This window comes from Amblyomma maculatum, chromosome 10, assembly GCF_055883805.1.
Source record: "Amblyomma maculatum isolate TAMU_Amacu chromosome 10, ASM5588380v1, whole genome shotgun sequence".
Lineage (NCBI taxonomy): Eukaryota > Metazoa > Arthropoda > Arachnida > Ixodida > Ixodidae > Amblyomma > Amblyomma maculatum.
Genome location: NC_139353.1, coordinates 32556427 through 32580891, shown reverse-complemented (window position 1 = coordinate 32580891; position 24465 = coordinate 32556427). Strand labels below are relative to the sequence as shown.

Genomic DNA, 24465 nt, shown 5'->3' with positions numbered 1-24465 from the left:
ATCTCTCTTATGGCCTTCAGCCAGCACAAGTCGCAAGGAGTCAAACCGACGCAAGCCATCGTTGCGAAAAATTGCGTACCACCGTGATTGCGAATCAAATGGACGCTGTTGCCGCTGGCTGACTTGATTGGGCCTGCGTGTCGTGCGGAAAGGGAGGATCGTCGCTTCAAATGCGAGCATCGCCGCGCTTACTGCTGCCAGTCCGCGACAAGCAACATGAGTGCCGACATCGCGACCAAGCCCTTGCAAAGGACGGGACACATCGCGACGTCGTACAAGAACGGCGTGCTCGTCTGGGGAGGTTACCGGGTAGGTTCGTCAGAGGAGCTCCCTTTGCGACGGCGTCGGTTCCACCGGGCGGTTCGTGTTTTTGTCTCCATACGTGCGCCTGTATTAATAGCTAGCCTCCGCACCACTGGTCGCGCATGTTTTGCTTTTCCTCGTTCCTCACTGCACTTCGGAGGTTGGTCTAACGTTTGAAACACTGCCGCGCGCTTCTCGAACTAAGCTTAGTACACGAAACTGCAAGCGGCAGTCGTACTAAACTGTCCAGCGATGGCTTCACAAGCATGATCTAACGTGGCACCTTCGTGTACAGGGCTGTTCATGGTTTTGTGCATCGCGTTAACAGCTACGTAACTGATCAGCACGGTACTGGCGCGTTGACAGCTTGTGCGCGCTGTGGCAGCGTCTGACGTGTTGCTCGAGCGGCGGGACGCTCGACATTAACATTATTTCGATCACTGTGTGTACGCTGTACAGTGTAATTTTCTTTTAACTGATCCAATCTTCCTTCATTTAATCGACCTTTCTCCAGGAGACCGAGCGGTCCACCAGGTACCTGCCCGGCAATGAGCTGTGGTTCTTTGACACTTTCCTCGAGAGATGGTAAGTGACGTCGCGGTCGCGATGTTATGCTACGTGTTTTCGCTGGCTGCGAGCCAGAGAGAGGGAGAGATACGTCAAGTGAATATGCGTGTTTTGCGACCGTTCGGGGAAGGTATAACGCGCGTACAGGCGATGGCCCCCCACAATCGCGCGCCGTTGCGACATTTGTCGGCAAGAAGAAAAGAGCTCGACCCCGGTAGTTTCGAAAACGCGGCCACTTCGAACTGTCAGGGGTCCAGCTATTCTGGGCGTCGGTGATTTCCGCCGTGTGGAGAGTGAAAACTTGCGGCAGCCACTGCAGCGTGCGCCATGTGGTTGTGTTGGCGTCATGCCAGCGGCTAGCCACGCGTTTAATACCCGCATTGCTGCTGTTACTTCGCAGGATTTTTGTCTTTGCGTTCCGGACTGGATGCTGTAAGGAGGTCTCAGCATCTTAAATTTAAATCGAGCTCGTGAGCAGAGCTGCTTTGGCCTTCACGCGCAACAGTGCGTTCGCTTTGCGGCGGTATCGCCTTACCATGCGGGGAAAGGGGCATGTTCGCCGGAGTAGCAGCAGTTTTGAGTGCAGTGCTTGCCAAGATCGAATGACCACTTTCTGGCTTTGCCTCGAAGTTCCAGCGGGAAGCGACTTCAAGAGAATCGAACATGCTTTACTTGACTTCAGGTTTTTTTTCTTTATTTTTTGGCACCAAATCTTCTGCATGTGAGAGGCCATCACCAGACTCGTGGACCAGACATTTGTAATACTGGAAAAGAAAATACTCATGTGTTTCCACTTCTTATTAACTCGAATTTGGTGCATTTTATCTTAATGCCATTGCATTAAGAAAAAATGCTCACAGAATGCCCTCGTCACAGAGAGAGCCTGGTGTGGTTTGCTATATTATTCGACGTAAGTGTAATTTAATGAGTATGTGCAAGGTGAAGCCCTAGCAACGCTACTGCACCCTCGCAGAGCAATGCTTCCCTAGGTCATGCAGGTAGAAAATTAGAGGGGTGTATATCTATATGGAATCATGGCCGTACCCCCAGCAGGTGGTAGCTGGCATATTACATAGCCGGACACTTACAGGCCTGCGAGTTGTGTGGTGTCGCAAAGATCACATGACATGGCGAGCTGTCAACTCTGTTAGATGGCAGTTGAGCCCGCTGGGAGCGTAAGATCCCAAGTCAGACGTGATACTCCTAGGCCAAACAGGCTCGTTCGCACTTCTTGTTTAAGTGTGGCTTTACATCTTTGTCAGATGGACTTCCACATAATGTGCAAATAAGTTTCGGCGTTACAGCATCCCACATAGTCTACAGCAACGCAAATACAGCTTATTTTGAATGACATCATCTTAGTTCTGATTGTTTGTCAGTCTGATGTAAAAAAAAACAAGAATTGATGCATTAGATTTACAAATTGGAATGGCAGATGTGAGTAGGCCACTGGAAGAACGATCTGAACTGTCTGAAGAATGCAAGATTAAAAGAAAGAACTGAACATCCGAAGTATTTTTCTGTGAGCCGAAAAAAATCTAAGCTTACCGTAACAAGGCCTGCTCATCCATTTTCATCGAGTCGTCAAATGAGAGCACCCTATATATTTAAAATTTTCTTTCAAGGTTTCAAGGATAGCGAAAGAAGCTGTGCGCATACTGCAGGCAACCAAAAACGACGATGGCAGCAGACAAGTGAGAATCAAGTGGTTCCCGGCGCACGCGGGCGAGGCGTCGGACCACAACGCCAACCACAACGAGACGGCACACGCCGAGGCGCGCGCGCTAACGGATCGCGCCTCGGTCGACTGGCTGCTGTGGTTCAGCACCAAAGACCGAATGACCGACTACAACGAAATAACCAAGGTGTTCCGCCTAGCTCGCAGAACTCTTCCACCCCCTTGCTCGGGGCTCAGTTGAGAGCAAGCCGTTTTATTCGGACAGCTACAGACGGGCTCACTCCCCAGTTCGTCGTTGATGCATAGAATGTATCCCGAGACGCACCAGACAGACAAATGCAGAGTCTGCCGAACGGAGACGGCCGGCTTCGCACACATGCTGTGGAATCGTACCAAGTACCAGGAAGAAGCTAAGTCTGGGAGGATCCCGCCGCAACTGGAAGCAGCCGCAGGGAGCGACAATCAAGAGGAACAACTCTGGGCCGTCCAGCAGGTCATCAAGGCGCCGGCCCGGCAGGGAACCAGCGAGCCGGCCACGGCGAGCGGGGACCCAGGCCGTGCGGCCGGTGCCCAGAGGACAACGTAGGCCCCGTCCGGAGCGCGCGCGCGCGAGCGCGTGTTCTACTGCAGGCCCCGAATAAATGTTTTACCAGTCCAATTTCAAGGTCACAGACAGAGTGCACAGACAACAGTTGAGTGAAACCTCTAGTGTCAGCACACTAAAACCTACGAACTGGCTTATTGAAATGTATGTTGTCTGTGGTACTAATACAGGCATAGGTAAAGTTGCAACAAATGGATTCCAATGCCATTGCATCCTCCACACATAATGTAAATAAGTGTCTCCATAGTTATTAACTTGTCCAGGGCAGTCTGTTTCACTATAATTTAAATTTTTGCATGGCTGTTTTGCTTTTGCATCTTATCTCCACTCTACATGTTGTGTTTATTTATTTATTATTATTATTATTTTTTTGTTGTTGTTTCTGTGCCTAGGAAAATTAGTTTACACATGAAGAGTGGCCTTCTTGCTTTTCCAATTCTTGGTGCTCAGCGGTATGTAGCTACTATCAGACTATATCCTGAAGGAACAGTGGGGAGGCTGATGCTTGGAGATCTGACCATTATAACAGCAATCAGTGTGGCATTGCATTGTTTATGCTACTTCACTGATCAACGAAGTAGTCTGTGATGGCCACTTGTTGGGAACTGTGGTAGGACTCATTACAGCACGAAATAAGATGATTCCATGGAAATATTACTAGCCACTAAAACATTTTATATATTGGTTGTGCACTGCAGAAAGGTTGAATAAATAGTTACAGCTTGCTGGCCAATGCTTAGTCTGTAAACTTTTCTTGTGAGCTGTTTGCATCAGTGGCTTGAAATCCTTCTTTTGCCTTGGACACTTGGTTACGGTGACATCAGCTGTAGTAATTCAAACGTGGAAGTGTTAATCCAGCCTCGTCTAGTTAAGGCTTGTGGTTTATTTGAGCTGATGCTTCAAACCCAAGGACTGTATTCGAAAGAGCTCTCTTAATTTCAACACACACACACATATATATATATATATATATATATATACACATATAATTTTTGGTCCCCATCAGATATTTTATCAAGAGCCAGGCAACAGTTAACTTCTCTTATCTGCGCTTGGTTGAAAAGGTGCAGGAAATCAGTGCTCATATATAAACTGCCAAGTAATTCTCGTCCACATGCAGGTCCCTCCGTAACACAATGGGAGATGTCCCGCCCGGCACATCGGGTGCGATCGCCCGGGTGCTTGGCGACGCCTTGTACCTGTTTGGTGGATTCCACGCCGACCGCAACACCAACCAGCTATACCGGCTTGATTTGACCACCCTCATGTGGGAACTGGTGGACGCCCAGGGACACCTGCCCACAGCATGTGACAAGATGGCAGGCTGGACGCACCGTGGCTGGTGAGCTACAGAAGACACACATTTGAAGGGAGGAGGACGGGGCTCTTGAAGGGCCGAAAATCACGAGAAAAAAATGTCTTCTTGAAAATGACATATTGAAAACCTACAACCCATCTTCTACGTACCTACTAATTTATTCACTCCCTGGGTCATTCATTTCACTTTATAAGGTGCAGACGATTGGAATAAATCCCACCTCGGATCATTTTTTTTTTTCTCTTTTTTTTTTTTCTTTTCAGAACACAAATTTTTGATGATTTACCAGTTTACAAGATGGATACCTTCGCATCTAGAGCGGATAAAGGCATAAATTTTATTGCAGCATGCTCCTCCTAGGTTATGAAATGTTGGGAACAGATTTCTCAGTTTATGCTTGGTAATATTTTTTATGCTCTAATGGCTTGTCAACCACTTTTTCTTACATTAAACTTCAACAAGTTGTAGAATGGCTAATATTTCCTTGATCAAAAATGTAGTCCGTACGTTGTATTCCTTGTACTATATACTATCTAAATACATGTTAATAATAGTTATCTGTTCATAGAAATGAAGATATCGAATAATTTGAAAACTAACTGACATATCAGAAAAGTAGTTACACAATTGAAATCGGCACAAAAATCAGATTAAGACTGTGCATTTGCATTGCATTTAGTTTAAAAATAATGAAAAGTGTTCCAAGATCTCTGTCGTCCCTTTTAAGGAGGGGGGCTGAATGTTGAAACCACTGTTTTTCTGACTGTATGATACAGCAAAAGTGAACTTTAGTCCTGTTTAATGCATCACGTTGGACTTGAAACAAGGGAGTTTTTTTATCGGCAGGAAGGGCAGAGATCACTGGAATCATGACCGTGGCCTGCTACTCTGCACTAGGGGAAAAGGGAGCTGGAAAGGAAAGGAAATGCAGGTGGAAGGCAGATAGAAAAATAGGATTCAAGAGAGGTTCCAGGCCATTAACGACTTGGGCTGGTACATTAGTTTCCAGGAGCAGATGGTCCGGCGCGTTCTAGCTACTCTTGTTTTGTGCGGTTTTGCGAAACTGGGCATTTTTTAAACTCTGGTGCATGACCAGCTAGCCTAGTTGCAAGTTACACTGGACACACGACAGATGATAGTGCCTGGACACACGACAGATGATAGTGCATGCCATATTTTCACCACTTTCACGTATGTGCTGCGGAGCACTCACTGCATATGCACGGACACGTAAGCTACAGATGGGTTATGCAGGTCAGCTGGGAAGAACAGGAAGACGAAGAAGAAAAGGTAGCAGATGAACACAGCATCCAGGAGCTTATACATGCAACTTAGCGCTTGTGCAGCAGTAACACGTGGCGTTTGGTTAACTTTGGTCACTTCAGTTTGAGTTAGTGCTGTCACGTTTTCTGATCTGTAGCCTGCACCTATTGTGTAAAGCACAGGAACCAGCTATAGAGAGACTTTCTTTTTCCACAGCATAGGCACACATAGATCTGTACAGTGAAGCTCATATTTCTATAGTGCCCATTAGGTAGCTCTGGCTCTGTATTGTGGCTATTAATTACTATTCACATGTGCTATTGGAAATGATGCTATTGCAATGGTTCAATGGTTGGGTGTAGCAAAAATGTAACATGATCACTTACAAGAGCGCCGCCGTGATGGTGCAGTGGTGGCAAAGCTGTTGAGAATCGATTCGCTCTGCAGCGGTTCTCCGAGTTGGCGCTTGAGCCTTATTTAATGTTTCTTCTGCTGTTGTAAACAGTCTTCAGATAGTAAATCTCGCATTAATCTCCATGCATACGAATTGTCTATGGAATGAAAAATTCACCCTTGAAACACTGACAGTCTCTGGGCAATAGTCTGGAGGCTACAATGCATTAGTGTATGAATGGCCAGTGCAGAGAAATCCAGTGTAACATATGTCTGCTATTGCTTATTCTTTTCTTTTTCCTTTTTTTCAGCTTCTACGTGTTTGGGGGGTTTGGCATGACACCAAGCCCGGGAGTTCCACGGCCCCCTGACTTTGCCTATGTTCATGACACGCAGGCACCATGGGCAAGTATCAATCTGTGGCTTGATGACAAGCCAGTTTCTGTTATCATTTCATGTCTATGCTTCTTTATTATTATATATATTTTTTTCACATCTCTTGCTTCCCGATAACATTGCATTGCTGATAAAAAGTGATGAGGAAAGTTTTCCCTTTTTAATTATGTATTTCTGGGCCACTGAATGATTCTCCGAAAGATTCACGTCGCGGTATGACCCGCGCAGCCAGTGATTACCGAAATAGACCTCCCGGAACTTCATTTGCATGGAACAATGCCCGCTTCCTCAAACGTGATGGGGCCGTTTTGTGAAGAGGGCCTTCCCGACAATGTGCACAGGGCGAAACACTTGACGAAATAGGGAAGAAACATCATTCTTACTTGGGTTTCATCTCTGATGCAGAGAACAGTCTGTCAGGTGCTCACCAGATAAAATTACTGTGATGCAAATGGTTTTCAGCAGCTTTTTTCAGGGCGATTCGATAATTTGAGCTGTCGGTTAATTCAAACATTTCTTCCGCTTCCTTGAAGGTTGAATTAAGGAGAGTTTGCTGTATTCAGCAGCGATACGATAACTCTACCCAGCTTCATGCAGGTCCTTTTTGTAAAAAAAAAATATAGTATGCAGAACCCTGTATAATATTTATACACAGTTCTGGAACAGTTATACAGTTATTGCTATCTTTTAATCTTCCTTTTTTGTTTTTTCACTGCTCGGGTATTCGATAATTGAAAGATTTATTTTTTTCAATATGCATATTCAATTCATATTCTGTGGATCTGACTGTAGCCATAATGTCTGTTAACCTTCTTCTTTGCCTCTTTTGTCGATGCAGAGGGGATGGACCAACCAGCTTGTTATGTTCGACACTGAGACCAACGCTTGGAACTGGCCTCTTTACAAGGTTGGTACCTGAAAATAGATGACAGTGAGGCTGATGGTGTCCTTTCTTTTCGTCCTGTGAGAAGCAGTGGGCCCAGCTTGGGATGCACTACACAAATGTGACTTCCCCTCAAACAATTTTGGCTACTCTTCATAACCATTTTTTAGCTATGATGCTGGCAGCCTACAGTTACCGGTTCACCTGCAGTTTTGCGAGTAGCTAACAGTATATAATCGTGTAGTTGGAATGTCACGAGTCTTCTGCATTCAAACGTGTGACTTTATTTGGCATTCTAGAACTGCACCATAACAGTAAGGGCTAGCTGTGGCCACTTTTTTTAAAGCCTAGGAAAAATGACAAAAATTTTTTGCATAAAATGACGATAAAATCTCGATCCTGTGGACTGTTTCCAGGGTGTTGTGTTTCTTAAGGTAATGGTTATAGTCCAAGACTTGAGGAGTAGTGGGCTCCAGAAGAAGCATGCTTTCCTAGAGTGAATCACAATGCCGGCGTTTGCGAGCCTACTGTGAGCTCCGATTGAACTCTGTATTTGCAAAGACGCTTAGCTTACTATATATATAAAAAAAAAGGGGGGGGGGGGGGTTCCTTAGTAAGTGTCAACCCTTCTCCTGGTTGATCTGATAGCTTGTCCGTGCTTTAGCTTTACGTTGATGGTGGCATGCGCCTGTGGGTTTTGTTTAATGCTACAGTCAGGCGTGGCCTCTGCCTGTTTTTGCCCAAAATGAATCCAAGGCTCTGCCATTCATTTCATTGATTTGCCATACTAGAAGAGTTATAGCTGTGAATAGTTGCACTGGCGTCTGGCGCTAATTGCCACCAAGAGGCAGCAGCCATGATGGTTGTTTTTGGTCCAAACTTCCCACTTCCCAGGATAGGCGGGGGTCCCGGGTTCAAACCCCTGAGAAAGCTGTAAAGTTTTCTTTGTAGCTGTATGGCTGCACTGAGGAGGATGCCAATGAGTAATCACTCCCTTGTTGCCATAATAGCTCGGCAAACATATTTTCTCTGGAGCATTCAACAATAGGGGACAAACGGATCTCCGACAGATGCTACCACTACGTCTTTCAGCATCAAAGTGCCCTGCTTTGTGGATAGTACACACTTGGGCTCCATTTGGGTGAAGCAGTCTTATACCACGTCCACGCGTGTTGGAAAGCAAAAACCACTGCCAGAAAGGGAGGGATTTCTTAGGCTTGTGATGCTGAGGTGCTGGGTACCGGTGGCCTTCCATGTGTTTACTCCCACATGACAGGATCATTCTTATTGTCTTGCATCGTGTGCGTTAAAGGTTGCAAGTGTAAACTCGACTCTTCTGGCGTCTCTCATAGCCCGAATCGCCTTGAGACGTCAGACTTCATAAAAACTAAACTGAGCTAATCGTGATGATTCTAGGGCCAAGCTCCAGTGGCAAGGGCTGCTCACGCAGCTGCACAGATCGCCAGCCAGGTGTTCATCTTTGGCGGCCGACACCAGCAAAGCCGGCTCAACGACATTCATCGGCTGGATCTTGACTCCATGCGGTGGAGTGGCGCGTAAGTGTCCGCACTGGTCTATCCTTGGTCTTTCAGGGTGTTTGCCTTTAGCTGTGTGACCCTAGCTTGGCCAGAATAGAACCTTGCAGGTGTGTTTATGAAAAGAAATGTGGCGAAAACGCGTATTGACGCATACTGACAGTTTTACTTCATAGAAATGTCGATTAGCATTTCTTGGCACGAGGTCAGAACAGTCCTTTCTTGGACTGTACTTGCCGAATTCGGTCCGCATTTGTGTAGTCCTTAGCGCGGAAGAACCCCCTCACACCACTGTACTGCGGATAAGTCCCTGTGGCAACTGTCTCTAGCAGTGTGCTTGTTACGTGTGCTGCACTCTCTGTACCCAGCTCTCTCGTATATTAGCATGTTATCTCAGTTTATAGGTGAGCTAAGAAGCTGCTGGCATTTCTCCACTGCATAGCTACGTCTCCAGAACAAAGAATCTAGTGGTGCAGATTATGCAAAAATCTGAATTCGCACCGCAAAGAATGCGGATGCTTTTCGCAATGTTTCAAGTGAGGTACTCCAAAGACTTTTCTTTCTGTGTGACCTAACCCTTTGGCACGTGTTTACTTCTTTCATTGCCTCCCTGACGCAGTTTAGCGCATTAGTCCGGTGTAGACCCTGACCTAGGTCGTCGTTAATGGCCGCAAATGTCCGCAGGTTGGACACCATTGGTGAAAAGCCACGCGGTCGGTCCTGGCATAGTTTCACGGCACTGCCCTCGTTTCGCATCGTCCTCTATGGCGGTTTCAGCCAAACTGAGGAACCACTGTGTGAGTGGACCTTGCAGACCAGCGTGTGGAGTTGAAACACTTTCCGTGTCTCTGCTTAATGCTGTGCCTCTCTGACTGTCCGCAGCTGACTGCTGGCTGTTTGTGGTGCCCATTCTGACATGGGTGCGGGTCGAGCTTCAACTGCCTCCGCGGCTCTGGCATTCAGCCTGCCTCAGCAACGAGGGGGAGATCATTGTGTTCGGAGGTTGTGCAGGGAACATCTTTCAGCGTGGCGGCATCCATGCGGTGAGTGCACCCACTGTTCGCACGCGTCAGGTCACACGTATTCTGCTGATAGTGCTCACATTTACAGCCTTATTTCCAGGAGAGCTTTGGGTTTACTTTGACCACCCATGGGTTTGTTCACTGTGGTTTGACACCGCACAGCACACAAAGTGTGTTTTGCGTTTAGAGTCCATTGAAACCCAAACGGGCACCATGGCTTGCAGTGAGCCCGGATCCTCTTAATCATTAGAAGATTGCTCTTAAACCACAGAGGGAGACTCGTTTAAGGCTACAAAAGCATGCTATTTTGGAATGGGCAAAATGAACCTGGGTCCTCTGGCTTATTAGCCGAGCACGCTAACTACCACGGAGGGAGACTTATTAACAGATTGCAAAACCATGCGATTTTTGAGCAGGCAAAATGAACTAGGGTCCTAAGCTTGTTAGATGAGCACGCTAACCACAATAGAGGGAGGTAATAAGACCATGAATTTTCAAGGAAGCAAAGAAATAGATGTCTTGGGCATTTTGCAAGTTTCTCATCTTCAGTTCTTGTTTTTCATTTGTGCAGGAGGACACCATCATCACTCTCTCATTTTCACCAAGGAGTCTCTACCGGTGAGTAGAACATAGATGAGTAATTCAGCATTTTTATCATGTTGCCACGAACTAGTTACTGGTCTTTGGTCTTGTTGAGGCAGCTACTACCGCCAAGGCAGAGTGAACACACAAGAATGCCTAGAAGATGTATCAGTTCGAGTTCGCATTGCGGTGGTGGAATCGGCGGTCAGTATTTTCGAACATTCATTCATGGACAAGCTGTGGCGTATGAGCCCCATCACGTTAGACGCCATGTTGCATTGTACGCAAGTACCATGTTGTAAACCATCAAAATTTATTAAGCTGTCAATTGCATAGCGCAAAACATCTGCGCTCAGTTTTAAAGTCATTTGCAGCTCTGCTGCAAAGTGATGAATTTAAGTGCAAGGCTGAAGAGCACAGTGCACGACTCTCCAATATCCAGACTATCTTGCAAACCACTTGGGGATGGTAGCTGTAACATTGCCACCATTTGCCATCTTACATGGCAGCATTCTCGCATCAAATAATGACTTTACAGTTACTTTGGCAGAGTAAATGCAGTTACTCTTGAATTACTTTCTGGTCCTTCCTGCTTTTGAAGCAACCTACTAGTCATGTGCAGCGTTGTCTATTGAAAGAGCAGTGGTGAACTTTTCAGTAAAAGTAAATTCAAAAGGAATTATTTTACTTTTGCCGCAATACTGCTGCCGTAAAGTAATTCAGTTACTGCCATGTCTGGTTATATGATGAAGGCTTGGTACCACCACCCTTACAGATACAGCAGGACTCTAGCGTTTGCCCCGCTTTTCCCCATTTTTTAAACTTCCTGCTTAACATTCATCACCCAAAGTGGAATGGCTTGACATTGTTAAGTACAAAGACCGTGCCAAGAACATTTCTTAACAGAGTTGTTGAATATTTAGAAATCTCGGAACACTTTTGTGGGATGTTTTTCTTGTAGGATCTGCCTGGAGCAGGCTCTGCGATTGAGGCCTCTGCTGCAGTCTCAGTGGCCTACACTGCCTCCATCCGTCCGGGACGCGCTGTACATCATGCATGGAAACACACGGGGCTCCGGACTGGATGGATCTTGAAGAAACAGAGCAAGTCACTTTGTACATAAAATTATGGAAAAAATAGTCCTAATTTATATGGCAGAATAAAATTCTCTATTCACATGGTACCGTGTCTAGAGTTGTTACTGATCAGAACAGTGAATAAGTATGTATAAAGGTAACCAATGTATATTGTTTTGGCTAGCTTGTTCATGAGATGGCAAGGCTTCCCAGAACCACAACTACCATCAGAGTAAACTCCACGCATGTAGACTAGTATGCACGGTATAACAATAATTTATTTCACGGCCTACGACGAAACTTGCTACTTTGTACATGGCTGTGGCCGGCAAAACACTGAGATGACACAGCTGATGCAGTGCTATGCGTTCCTTACCATGGCAACATCCGAGAAATGACTGCGGAAATGTCCTCACTGTTTTCCACAGGTACCCAAACCAGCACTCCTACGTCATGTACCAAACATGCTCTATATGCACACGAAATAAGTAACAATGTCAACAAAACCCTTCCCATAAAAAATATCAATGAAAAAGCATTTATAGTGTATAGTATATGTTAAGAGAACAGCTCCCAATAAAAACGAAACGCCAGGAGAAAAGTTTTAAATAAATGAGCATTTGAAAAGCAGCAAAGCCCAAGCATCCATGCGAAAACAACAGTCAACAAAGAGAAAAGCCCACAGGCTTCCCCCCGCTGACTCTTAAAAAAAAAACATTTAAAAAAGAAAAAAATGATTAGACTCCTCATTGACTCGATGGCTCATCACAGCTCCTCAAGCACAATAAAAAGGTGCACCGTGCACCACTTCCACAAATGGCACGATTCTTCACACAACCAACTTTTTCTTTTCTTTCCTCCTCTCTTATGGCACATTTCATCTGCTCCTAAATGATGCATGTGAACGCCACTTGGGGCACTCATCACAAAGATATGACAGCATGGCGCAATGAAATGTCATCTCAAAGTCGCAGACAAGTCATCACTGCGGGGCTCAACTAAGTTCTGGCTTTCCCATAGCGCTTTGGGATGACTTAAGCCAACAAGCCAAATATCTAACATGGCAAGCAGCAGGGCCTGCAAAGAATGACAACAGTAGCTTGCTGCCTACCTGCCAACTCACAGCATCAATCTTTGTACACAAACGTCTCAAGAACAGCGGTACGGTACCTCTAATCAAGGTGTCGCACGTGGCCTGTACTGAACATCACTAGAGCGGCGAAGTGAAAAACGGCCGTGCAACTTCTGTCATTGTAAAAAGTTCGTCCTTTACAGTTATGCTGGCTGCATATCATTTACCTGGCACCGCATGATACCACAGGTAGAATGTTTTAGAGATGCACTGCATCTTCCATTGCACATAACGCTCCGCCCACCTCATAAATGCCATCACAAACTTTTTCACTCTAAAATAGTACAATCGCCGCCGGCTACACCATACAACCTTACTTGTCGCCCTTGCCCTGCACCAGTTTTCACCGCCTTCCAGCACACCAGGAAACACAGGTAAGGATAAGACAAGAAGACCATCCCTGCATCAACTAGATAAAACGATTCCCAGCGAGGGGAAGATGGAGGGCATGGTCGTTGCACAGCCCAAGTAGGGAGGTTGCCGGGCGGACAGCACAGTGGAAGCTTGATTGACGTGGGACCATGAAAAGTGTCAACAGCTCCAGGCCTAGTGGTCGAGGATGCGCAGGTTGCCGGACACTATCTTGTTCTCCAGCACAGCTGATGCTGGTATATCGATCCGGTCACCATGGTTGGCTATGATGATCACTGTGCCCTGAAAGCATGTGGGGAACATTCCAGATGTGCGCGCACGCACACAAACACACACACACACACCTGTACAAAAAGGAGAGCCTGCTTTCTGGTGTTTTGTGTTTATATGGTGCCTCGCAAACTATATTGTGTAGCATTTTTTAAAAGAAAAAAAAAACCTAGAAAATATAGGTTTTGTTGCAAGATTATAGTTCCACTACTGTAACATAAATGCCCCCTGATGCATTGCTAACTTCAGTGCTCTACTGCTAGCTAGTACTTCTGATAAAAAAAAAAAAGGGTAATGTGTAAAAAATAGTGGAGTTCATTTCTCCACATCGTCGTCTTTCTTGCAACTATAGTTCTGTGAATTACTTGAGACAAGTGCCGTAGCCTTAACTACACTGAATAGTAATACAGTTGAATCCCGCCACAACGAATACCGCCACAACGAAATTTCCGCGACAACGAATAATTTTTTATTCCCCGCGAGTATCCTATAAGAATTAATGGCCTAAATTTCTCTGCACAACGAACCATTTTTGCAGAGCGTTTCCGCTACAACGAAATTTTCGCGTTCAAAATCGAAACCGAAACTAGTTTTATTGGCGAGAAGTCAAAGTCAAATCCAAAGCCACATTAAGCATGAAATCACGTGATTGCAGTTCCGCCATTTTGGCTTTGTGTCGTGGTCGCGTTGTGCACTCGCTGCCTTTCTCTTCGACAACGACGAGTTTTCATCCGCAGGACACGATGGCAACGCAAGTGAAAAAACGCAAAACTCTTTCCCTTGAGCAAAAAGCTCAAATAATCGCCCAAGCAGAAAGCGGAAGGAAGAAAGCGGCAATTGCTGAAGACTTCGGAATTCCTGCAAGTTCGCTGTCAACGATTCTAGGCAATAAGGACAGCGTGAGAATGGCACTTGCTTCAGGCACATCCTCGAAGCACAAAAAGGTGACGCGGCCCCTCCATGAAGAGTTGGACAAAGCAGTGCATGCGTGGTTTGTGGAAGCACGAGCCAGCAACGTCCCCCTGTCCGGAAGCATCGTCCAGCAGAAAGCCTTGAACTATGCATGCCTACTTGGCATTGATGATTTTAAAGCCAGCATTGGCTGGCTAAACCGTTTCAAGGCCCGCCATAACATCGTTGGAAAAGTGTTGTGCGGCGAGTCAATGTCAGCAGACGTGGACGGAGCAGCTGCTTGGAAGGCGAGTAACATGGCCGGAATTTTAAGCAACTTCGCGCCTGCAGACATTTACAACGCCGACGAGCCCGGGCTATTCTACGAGATGTTGCCGGCTAGGACGCTCGACTTCAAGGGGCAGCGCTGTCACGGCGGCAAACACAGCAAAAAACGCATCACAGTGCTGCTTTGCACAAACATGGATGGCTCGGACAAGCGTCCGCCGTTAGTCATAGGCAAAAGTGCCAAGCCGCGCTGTTTTAAGGGAACTCGTAGCCTACCTGTGCAGTACAAGGCGAACAACAAGTCATGGATGACCCGCGCTATTTTCACCGAGTGGATGATGGCATTCGACCGCGACATGAAGCGGCAGGGCCGTAAAGTTTGCTTGCTTTTGGACAATTGTTCAGCGCATCACTCCGACGAAGTCAAGCTCACTAACACGGAGCTGAGGTTTTTCCCTCCCAATTGCACGTCTGTCTTACAGCCTCTCGATCAGGGCGTGATTCTTAGCCTGAAGCGCGCTTACCGCGGGAGGTTAATTCAGCGGCTGCTTTTTAACACTGAAACCGGCCGAGACACGAAGGTGGACTTGTACAGTACTCACGGATTGAAATAGGACACTCGGAGCGCGTGGCCGTCGCTGCATGCAGCGCCGCCCGGGGATGCTCATGGAACCAAGGTGCTGCATTGTGGTATAGCTCGAGGGGGAGAACATCTAAGAAGCAGAACTGCTCCTTCCGGTCGCCAATAAGCCGGCCTGTTTACCACACTGCCTTGCATTCAGCGACGGCCACGCGCTCCGAATGTCCTATTTCAATCCGTGAGTACTGTACGTGGCACTGCAGATTATGTCTGCTGCCTGGAGCACACTGGGGCGCTCAGTAATTGTGAACTGTTTCAGGCACGCCAGATTTGCCGAAGGTCGACCCGTACACTCTGCTGGCCTAACACCAGGCGTTACAGACGACGACGAAGAGGCGTCACCGGCTCCGGGGATCGCGGCCGCCTGGAAAACGCTGGGAGAAATAGGAACCGTGCCGCCTAATCTCGAGCTCGACATCGAATACGTCGACATCGGCGCTGACATCGGCGCTGACGCTTGTGTTGTTGTTCACGAAGATGTGAGTGATGAGCAGATCATAAAAGCTGCCCGGAATGATAAGGACTCTTCCGATGAAGAAGACGACGACGTACAGGAAGCGCCGGCTGCGGCAACCGCCGTACAGGTGATGGACGCTTTTGATGTCATCAGGAATTTCGTTGCTGTCCGAGACGACGATGTTGCAATGGGTTTGCTGACCGAGTGCGAAAATCGCGTGACGGCGTTGCTCGCCGTGAAGCGTAAGCAAACCAAGCTTACAGATTTTTGGCATTAAACGCCTTTGCTGCTGCTTGGGCAATTCTTTCTGCGTTTCACGTCAAATTTTTGCGATAACGAAGTTCCGCGAGAACGAATTTTTTTTCGTGCACCGTGAATTTCGTTATAGCGGGATTCAACTGTAATGAATATAAGCTGAAATAAATTTTCTTAAATTTAGATGAAAAAGGTTGGCATTCTTCACATGTACTCCACTGCTTGCTGGAAACTGAGTGCGAGTTACAATCGGTCGACTGCGAGAATGAACGACAAGGAGAAGCCTAGAGCGCACAAAGACAACAGGATCGTTTGATTACAAGCAGTGCAGAGGATGCTTTGAAGCATCGTTCTGCTATACTGGTTACAGACTGAGATGGTTGGCCACCTCGTGAAGCTCAGTCTACCGGAGAAGCACCTCTTGCTCACAGGCTGTTGCTGCCTTATTAGAGGCTTCACTTGGCTAAGGTCTTTTTGCACAGGACTTAAAGACACAGACAAGGTTTGGAACTGTGAAAATCCATCGTCAACTTGGAAGTAAGCACAACCGTGAGTGCCACATTCTGGCTTCCGCAATGGTTCAGCAGTCATCGTGCAGACTATGCTGTCATGAGTCTATTGAATTTCAACTAATTGTAGTTGCTTGTTCTCTCTCTGCTAAACGTTACTCTCCTGAAGCACTCACTTTTTCACGGTTTGTTCCAAGAATGAAGGAGCGAGCAGTATGGTGCAAGCAACACATACATGTGCCTGTGACAACCACTTCCATCATAAAGGGAGCTAGAGAGAAAGACCTTGTTCTGATTGCCTAAGTGAGGCGTGTTAAAGCGTCTCGGGCTATGAGGGACGCCACAGTGGAGGGCTCTGGAAATTTAGACCAACTGGGGTTCTTTGATGTGCACTGACACTGCACAGTATATGAACGCCTTTCATTTTGCTTCTATCAAAAAGTAAGACGTGTACGTGTATGCTGCTCCCTTGTTGCTCTTAATTGCTTGTTGGGTTTAGTTTATTTGGGTTTCTGCGCAGCCTAGTACTATTTAAAAATAAGCTTCAATTTAGATATTTCATATAGCATTAATAATTGTAAGCATCACAATTGCTGTGGAATCCAAGTTAATCATGCATAGCTTTGGAGTATAGAAGGGTGCCACATATACCGACAAAAGAAACCTGTAACCCTTCCTCGGGAACACCATTTGACACCACACACACACACAAAAAAAAAAAAAAAAAAAAAGAAAGCTGCAATCTGAAATAAACACTAAAGGTTTGCCAAATTTTCATAAGTTTTTTTTTTTCTTTAGTCAATATTTACTGCCTCAGGGCATCAGTATGGTATAAGATGAAGGATGAATAAATGATTAAATGAATGGAAAAAGGTTGGCTGATTTTATGAAGTCCAGAAGTGAGCGATGATGAGGTCCCTGCGTCCAAGTGACGTATGAGGCAGGATTGCTTGCTGAAAGGTCAGCTATGCTCAGGTGCCGGATTCGTGTTGGCTTAAGTGCTCGGCAGTCCCACAGCAAGTGGTGGATGTCGGCCTCGACATCTTCGTTGTTACAGATCGGGCATCCTGGGCGAGGATATAAGTGTTGGAAGTATGACCACGTCCTAGTTACAGCTGGTATAAGGGCAACACCGACCCGGATCATCCTAAGCGCAACCTCCTCTGCACGGCTGAGACCGCAGGGAAGGGATATCGCACACGGAGGGATAAGTGCACGTGTGTGGCGCCGGAGGTGCTCCTTTCTTGACAAAAGGAGGGTAGCGTCGTCGACTTCGAGAAGCCGTGGGATTGATGAGTCTTGGTTGACGAGGCGGGTTGCAAAATCAGCTTGACTTTGGGAAGGCAGCAGATCCTGTGGGACCCACTCAATGTGTATTGATTGTGGGATGCGCGCCGCAAGCTGGTGGATGTCCTGGCAAATTTTAGGGCAGCGGCTGACACGTTGGAGCAGACGTACTGCTTGAAGTGCATCAGTGCAGATGACAACGTGGGCTGTAGGGAACATGGTTATAGAAGTCACGGAGCAGAGTGCCTCCTGAACTGCCACAAGCTCAGCGCAGAAAGCTGTAAGTGGTTCCGAAAGCTGAAACGTAGTTGTCTGATTCAGGCTAGGTCTCCGTGGACAGTAGATTGCCGTTTTGGCTTCACAGCCTTGCAGGCTTCCATCTACGTACACTACTATGGAATCTTGAGGCAGGTGAGTATCATCATCATCATCAGCAGCAGCCTGATTATACCCACTGCAGGGCGAAGGCCTCTCCCATATTTCTCCACTTAACCCGGTTCTGTGCTAGCTGCATCCACTTGACCCCTGCGAACTTCTTAATCTCATCCGCCCACCTAACTTTCTGCCGCCCCCTGCTACGCTTTCCTTCCCTTGGAATCCAGTTTGTTACCCTCAGCGACCATCGGTTATCCTCTCTTCGCACTACATGTCCTGCCCATGTCCATTCCTTCTTCTTAATTTCCATTAGAATGTCGGTAACTTGAGTTATTTCTCTGACCCACTCTGCACGCTTTCTATCTCTTAATGTTACCCCTACCATTTTTCGTTCCATAGCCGTCTGGGTTGCCCTCAACTTAAGCAGAACTCTCTTGGTTAGCCTCCACGTTTCAGCCCCATAGGTGAGTACAGGCAAGATGCAACTGTTGTATACTTTCCTCTTGATACCGGTAAGCTGCTAGTCATAATCTGCGAGTGCTTGCCAAATGCGCTCCATCCCAATCTTATTCTTCTTGTTATTTCCTTTTCATGGTCCGGATCTGCGGTTACTACCTGTCCTAAGTAGACATATTCGCCTACTACTTCCAGTATTTCGTTACCTAATGTAAACTGCTGTTCCTTCCCGAGGCTGTTGAACATTACCTTAGTCTTCTGCATATTGATTTTCAAGCCTACCTTTCTACTTTTTCTGTCTAGGTCATCAATCATTATTTGCAGTTCATCCCCCGAGTTGCTTAGCAAGGCAATGTCATCAGCAAATCGCAGATTACTGAGGTATTCTCCATCTACCCTTATCCCTAACTGCTCCCATTCCAAGTCTCTGAATACTTCCTCTAAACAAGCTGTGAATAGTACTGGGGAGATTGTGTCTCCTTGCCTAACACCTTTATTTATGGGAATTTTGTTACTTTCTTTATGCAGAACTATGGTTGCTGTGCAGCCACTATATATATCTTCCAGCACTTTCACGTACGGCTCGACTACCCCCTAATTTCGCAATGCCTGCATCACCGCCGAGGTTTCAACTGAGTCAAATGCTTTTTTGTAATCAATCTTCTTCTTGTTCTTCAAATTTCTGGCGTAGCAACGATGCCGAGTTGGCAGACGTCGGTCTGCGGATGTCAGTTGGCTTGTTGTCTCCTAACTGTATAAATTTCCAGGGAGGGAGAACTGGCGCAGGTGGCTGAAGAATTCTGTGTGACGTTGCATACGCCTTCAGTGCTTGCGTGGAATGTGACAAAGTGGCCTTGAGTCTGCGAGCATCACGGCGCTGCTGCACCAGTTCATCGATGATGTTAAGCTGCGCATTCTCCTGTAACGCTCCGACCGGTGTGATTCGTGGAAGGCATGTTATGGTCCTCATAGCTTCTCGATTTACGGCTTCAAGGCGATCACACTGTGCCCTTGTAAGATGCTGGAACTGGGCCTGATAAACAATACGTGGCTGCAGAACCGCCCTCACTAACTGGCGTGCAACAGACGAGCCAGCGCCACCCGTTTTAGGTGCAATTCTTCTTATTAAACTCATAGTTTGAAGTGCTTGCTTTTTTGCCTGAGAAAGCCAAGCAGTCGCTGACCCTGATTGGTGAACTGTTAAGCCCAGAATTTTGAGGCTCGAACTTTCTTGTATTGGGGTGCCTGATAGAGAGAGACGAATTGGATTTGAGGTAAGTTTATGGCGTCCCCAGTGGTTGGCGACTGACGTGTATGAAGTTTTACACACAGAGAGTTGAAGGCCAATGGAGGATGCGTAATCGGAGGTTACGTCTAATGCTGGCTGAAGGGCGGCCTCCTGAGTGAGAAGATCACGGTGAGTGCTTCATACCGTGATATCATCTGCGTATTGCAAAAACTTGATTTCAGGAATATCATGTAAGCGCCACGCCAATGGGATGAAAGTAATATTGAACAACGTCGGAGACAATACTGATCCGTGGGGCACGCCACATAGTGAAACGAATGAACCAACAGTGTCACCGCTGAGGCGTATTGCAAATTTTCTTTTGTCCAAAAATGATGCGACAAAGTGCGTACTCTTGGAGGGAGATGAAGCATGTCAATGGCATTTAGGATTGCAGCACGACTGATGTTGTCATATGCCTTTTCAATGTCCATTGCTAATATGGTACGTACATTGCGGCTGCGGGTAGATGATAGAACTGCTGATGCCAAGACAGCCAACCCGTCCTCTGTACCTATGTATGGACGAAATCCAATTTGAGCAGGGTGATAAAAACCGTGCTGTTCAAGCCACCAAGAAAGTCACGTTGCTAGCATTTTCTCTGCAAGCTTGCAAAGCGGTGATGTTAAGGATATTGGTCGTAAGTTGGCGAGGTCCGTTGGAGGCTTCCCAGGTTTGGGAAGAGGGATCACGACAGCGGTTTTCCAGCTCTCGGGTACGACACCATCAAGTCACACTTTGTTTATGGTGTCTAGTAGTTGAGGAAGTGCAGCAGTACTGAGGTTCTTGTAAACCTCATACTGAATTTTGTCCAGGCCGGGCGCTGTTTTCCATTTCGCATCGTCAATTGCAGCCAGCAGCTCGCACATCGAAAAGGGGCTCGCAATTCCATCGGTGTTGGCAGCCGATAGTAGTTTCCATGCGTCTGCAGGGATACCTGCCAAATTAAGATTTACAGCTGAAGGAGGCAGTATAACGTACTTTGGGAAAACTTTTCGAGCAGCTTCTTTGGCAAAATCGCCCGGCGACAGATTAGCCGCAAAGCATGCTGTTGCTGCTGAGTCAGTAGAACGACGACAGTGTTCCATTGCACGAAACGTTCGCCAGAGTGAGGCATTCGATGATTTATCAGAAAATTGTTCACACCATGCATGCCACTGGCGTTGCGAGAGATCGCGTTCATATCTCCGAGCCTTCGCAGTAAGATAATTCAGTCGTGTACGTGCCTGCCCCGAAGTAGGGTCTCGCGTAGCAGCCAGCTCAGCTTGACGGTGGGCTGCCCACAAGTTAAGCAGGCCGAGATCTGGTGCCGGTCGACCTACATCAATCCAGGTAGTAGTCGTAGCGCTGTTTAGTGCTCTCTGTATACGGTCAACAAGGAGTGACGGTGAATCTGAAGACATACTGTCGAGACATGAGCGAAAGCTGTCCCAGTTTATCACAGAACATTTGCGGCGTAAATTTTCATAAGTTAAAATCCAAAATTTCAACTTCTAATTACACCGCCGCTACAGAATATATTTTACTACTATTGCCCCTTTCAGTCTCCAAACCTCAAGTAAGAAACCATTGACGACAGCAGCTAGCAATCAATAAGCGCTCTTAGTTACTCTACCAGCTCTAAGAAGCTGCACTGAATAATTCTAAAGGCTTTTAATCACCTAATTAATGGGAAGAAGCCAAACTAATTTAGTGAAAATATATATCAGCCATTCCACAAAGGCAGGCTTGTTATCACACTGCAAACCGGTACCAGAGGCTACCACCCAGGGCTGTAACTCTTAACAGGCTAGCCCTCTGTTCAAATCCTGTTTGTGACTTATACACAACTGCCATACAAGCGTACGCACACTTGCAAGAAAACACAAAGGGCAATGGGAACCTCCGTAGATTGCTTACTCTGAGCGACACGCCCTTGCCAAATGTGACGTCGCCAGATACAGTGAGGTGGTCGAGCTCCAAAATGTCCGGTATGCTCGCAAACCGGTTCAAGAAATCCCGCACCTGCAATGAAAGGTTTGAAGATCATGACTACAGGTGTCAGGAATTGGCATCAGCTGCCTATGTAAAGCACCGAGTGGTTAAGTAAAGCAGACAAAGCCTTCAATGGCGGACCTTGGAGAAGTGGTTGTCCCCGAGCTTGATGAGGGGCACGGTGGGGAAGGCACGCTTGGGGCTCATGACCAGCGTGCCAAACTTCATGTGGTACAGGTTGCTCATTACCAGCAGCAGGTCAGAGGTCTTCTTCACCGGCAGGAACCGACTGCGCGGCACATTGATGCCTGCACCAGGGAGTTGAGAACTCACTTCTGAAATGCGCTAGGCCAAATGAGCAAGTTCATTTCTGTGCAAATTATCCTTATCCCCTGCTGGCCCATTCAGTTGGTTTAGTGCGAGACAGAACATTTCCTTGTGCCACTGAGGTTGAGCGAGTTACTTTGGATATTCAACTACAGTCTACAATATTTCAGGACAAAGACTGACACAAATGCGCACACACACAAAATATTGATGGACAGTTTCCTTAATTTCTCAAAACTGAAATTCTGACACACTCGGTATCTTGGAGGAGTGATATCTCTGGCTCGACATCAGCTACTGCTATCGTTCTTTCTTGCTGGGAAGATAAACTCATTAGCTCTGCAATAATAATAACTTTAAATCACTGGTTGTTAAGAAAATATTCAAAACAAATAATTTGTCTGAGTCACCAAAAATGAGCTTTTTCTCTGTTACGTTTTACGCTGCAATTTTAATCCAAATTACCCTAGAATGCTCAGCTATGCCTTATCGCACACCTCAGTGACTCTCGATCATTTATGAATAGAAATCTTCTTTCACCAGATCTAATGTTTAATAACCAAGGCTCCTCCATACAAAAAGCGTGCTTTCTTTGCTATATATCGAAAACAATCTGCTTTAGAAGAAAAATGTCTGCAGCTTCGAAATTGGAATATGAAACTGCACATAATACTGCAAAACTCTGGTGTAAATCTGTCTATAAATTTAAAAAATACACCCAAGACCACAGTCCCTTTTTAATGTGTTAAAAAAAAAAAATTACTTTTGGGTACTTCTTTCAGACATGAAGCCTCGCTTCAACCAAGTCATGCGAGCGTGCATGTGCGGTCTAGTAGAGATAGCAAGTCTAAGTCTGGATCAAAAAAAGTAGTAGTCGCTCACCGATGGCATTGTGGAAATCCTTCATTGCTGCTCCAGCCGCCGTTTCAAGCTGAATAATATTGATGCCCGAGTCCAATGTCTGTTATGGTTCGGAAAAGAAAGGGGTTTATGGCTGAGCGGGCCACCACAGCCGTAACAGCACTGACACGGGCGAGCAATATGGGAGCGCACAACTTGCCTTATAGTTGATAATGACCTCCATGTCGATGCCACCAGTCTCCACGAGGCTGCCCACGCTGCTCAACTTCATCCACAGGTTGTTCGTGTTGAAGATCCTGAGGGCACAAAAGCCAGCAAAGGCGACATGTAGCGCAAACACACCAGAACAGACACACAAATAAAAAGAGTGCGGAAGCAATAACAGCCGGTAGAAAGCGAGGGAACTCACTTGAATTTCTTCACACTCTTGAATTCATCCATCTGAAAGAACAACAATTCTACTCTATAAGTTCTATCCCTAAATCACTGGTCCACTTAAAAAAAAAATGAAAACTCATTCAGGCACTGATGGTGCTTCAATATACAATGGACAACAAAACACCCCATCTGTATAATTACATTTATTTTAAGGCTGCCTATATACAGCTACATTTATCAAATGTATTGCTCCAAGAAACAATTGCACACTATGGCTTCCTAGGGAAAAGCAAAACAATTTCTGACAAAAAAAACTAACAAAACAACGTCTGACCAGCGCCATCTTCTCAATGCACTCGAGACTAGCATATTTGGTAATTTATTCTCGCGCCAGAGTATAAATGACTACACAGCTTTAATATCTGTTCTGACAATAAGTATTTACAGCTGTCACCATAGAGTGTCAACCTTTCTTGCACAATTCTTCTGTCACGAATGAGCAAGTGCATGCAAAAACTATGCGTGTACCCATCACCAAATTAACATCAGAACAGGACAGGCATCACATGTAGCATAGAATGCAATGGTGCAAGAGGATAACCACAAATTCAGGCACAGACTACAACTTCTGATTCCAGACTGCCTGAGATAGTTCCGAGGAAATTTATGTTGCTTTACACCCCTCAGCGCATAGCATATTTTAGTGGCTTTTAATTCCAAGCCACTACAGATCTATGACTAGAGGATTGTAAGCAATTATTGCTAATATGTTAACCAGACCCTCTTGAGAAAGTCGTATACCACTGCAGATGCCACCCGTAAGCAATCAAACCAGAGTATGCAGAAAAAAAAAGCAGCAAGGAACTTACATTTTCTTTGGGTACTTGTGCAATTTCCAGCAGGCGAATCTTGTTCTCGTACTGAATAAGGGTGCCACCCTACAAGGAAGACAAGAAGTACACTGTGGTAACACCACTGTTGTTTTTCCAGTTTTTTCTTCACCAGGAGAAGTAAATACACTGCAGTTACCACATTTTTCACAAACATTGCACGAAGATCCAAAAGAAATGTTTCGGAAGCCTTTC

The 24465-nt window shown here is 46.2% G+C and overlaps 2 protein-coding genes across 9 annotated transcripts in view; one reads left to right on the top strand and one right to left on the bottom strand.

The window, feature by feature from the left end:
- Positions 1-45: 45 nt before the first annotated feature.
- On the top strand, positions 46-11725 carry LOC146176095 (kelch domain-containing protein 2-like). Of its 2 annotated transcripts, none has more exons than XM_084582409.1 (10): positions 46-309; positions 818-888; positions 4273-4494; positions 6438-6531; positions 7361-7429; positions 8822-8961; positions 9625-9737; positions 9823-9983; positions 10534-10580; positions 11506-11725. In XM_084582409.1, exons 1-10 carry the CDS (start codon positions 217-219, stop codon positions 11636-11638), a joined length of 1143 nt encoding a protein of 380 aa, XP_084438535.1. In that variant the 5' UTR covers positions 46-216; the 3' UTR covers positions 11639-11725. The 2 variants fall into 2 exon arrangements, with proteins under 2 accessions (XP_084438535.1, XP_084438534.1); XM_084582408.1 differs by having other exon boundaries at positions 46-360.
- A 153-nt stretch (positions 11726-11878) lies between these two features.
- UGP (UDP-glucose pyrophosphorylase) overlaps positions 11879-24465 on the bottom strand; it is a 58710-nt gene continuing 46123 nt past the window's right edge. For all 7 annotated transcript variants that reach the window (XM_084582401.1, XM_084582405.1, XM_084582403.1 and 4 more), the window contains 7 exons: positions 24250-24318; positions 23412-23443; positions 23202-23298; positions 23024-23102; positions 21956-22122; positions 21740-21844; positions 11879-13406 (listed from right to left, as the gene is read on the bottom strand). In XM_084582401.1, the coding sequence (XP_084438527.1) occupies positions 13299-13406; positions 21740-21844; positions 21956-22122; positions 23024-23102; positions 23202-23298; positions 23412-23443; positions 24250-24318 (657 nt within the window). In that variant the 3' untranslated portion in view covers positions 11879-13298. The remainder of the gene's footprint in view (positions 13407-21739; positions 21845-21955; positions 22123-23023; positions 23103-23201; positions 23299-23411; positions 23444-24249; positions 24319-24465) is intronic.

Excerpts from the sequence above, each read along its gene's own strand:
- LOC146176095 (XM_084582408.1), top strand. The coding sequence starts at position 217 with ATGAGTGCCGACATCGCGACCAAGCCCTTGCAAAGGACGGGACACATC. Across the intron at positions 9,984-10,533 it reads AGCGTGGCGGCATCCATGCG|GAGGACACCATCATCACTCT; the intron begins GTGAGTGCACCC and ends TCATTTGTGCAG. Across the intron at positions 10,581-11,505 it reads TCACCAAGGAGTCTCTACCG|GATCTGCCTGGAGCAGGCTC; the intron begins GTGAGTAGAACA and ends TTTTTCTTGTAG.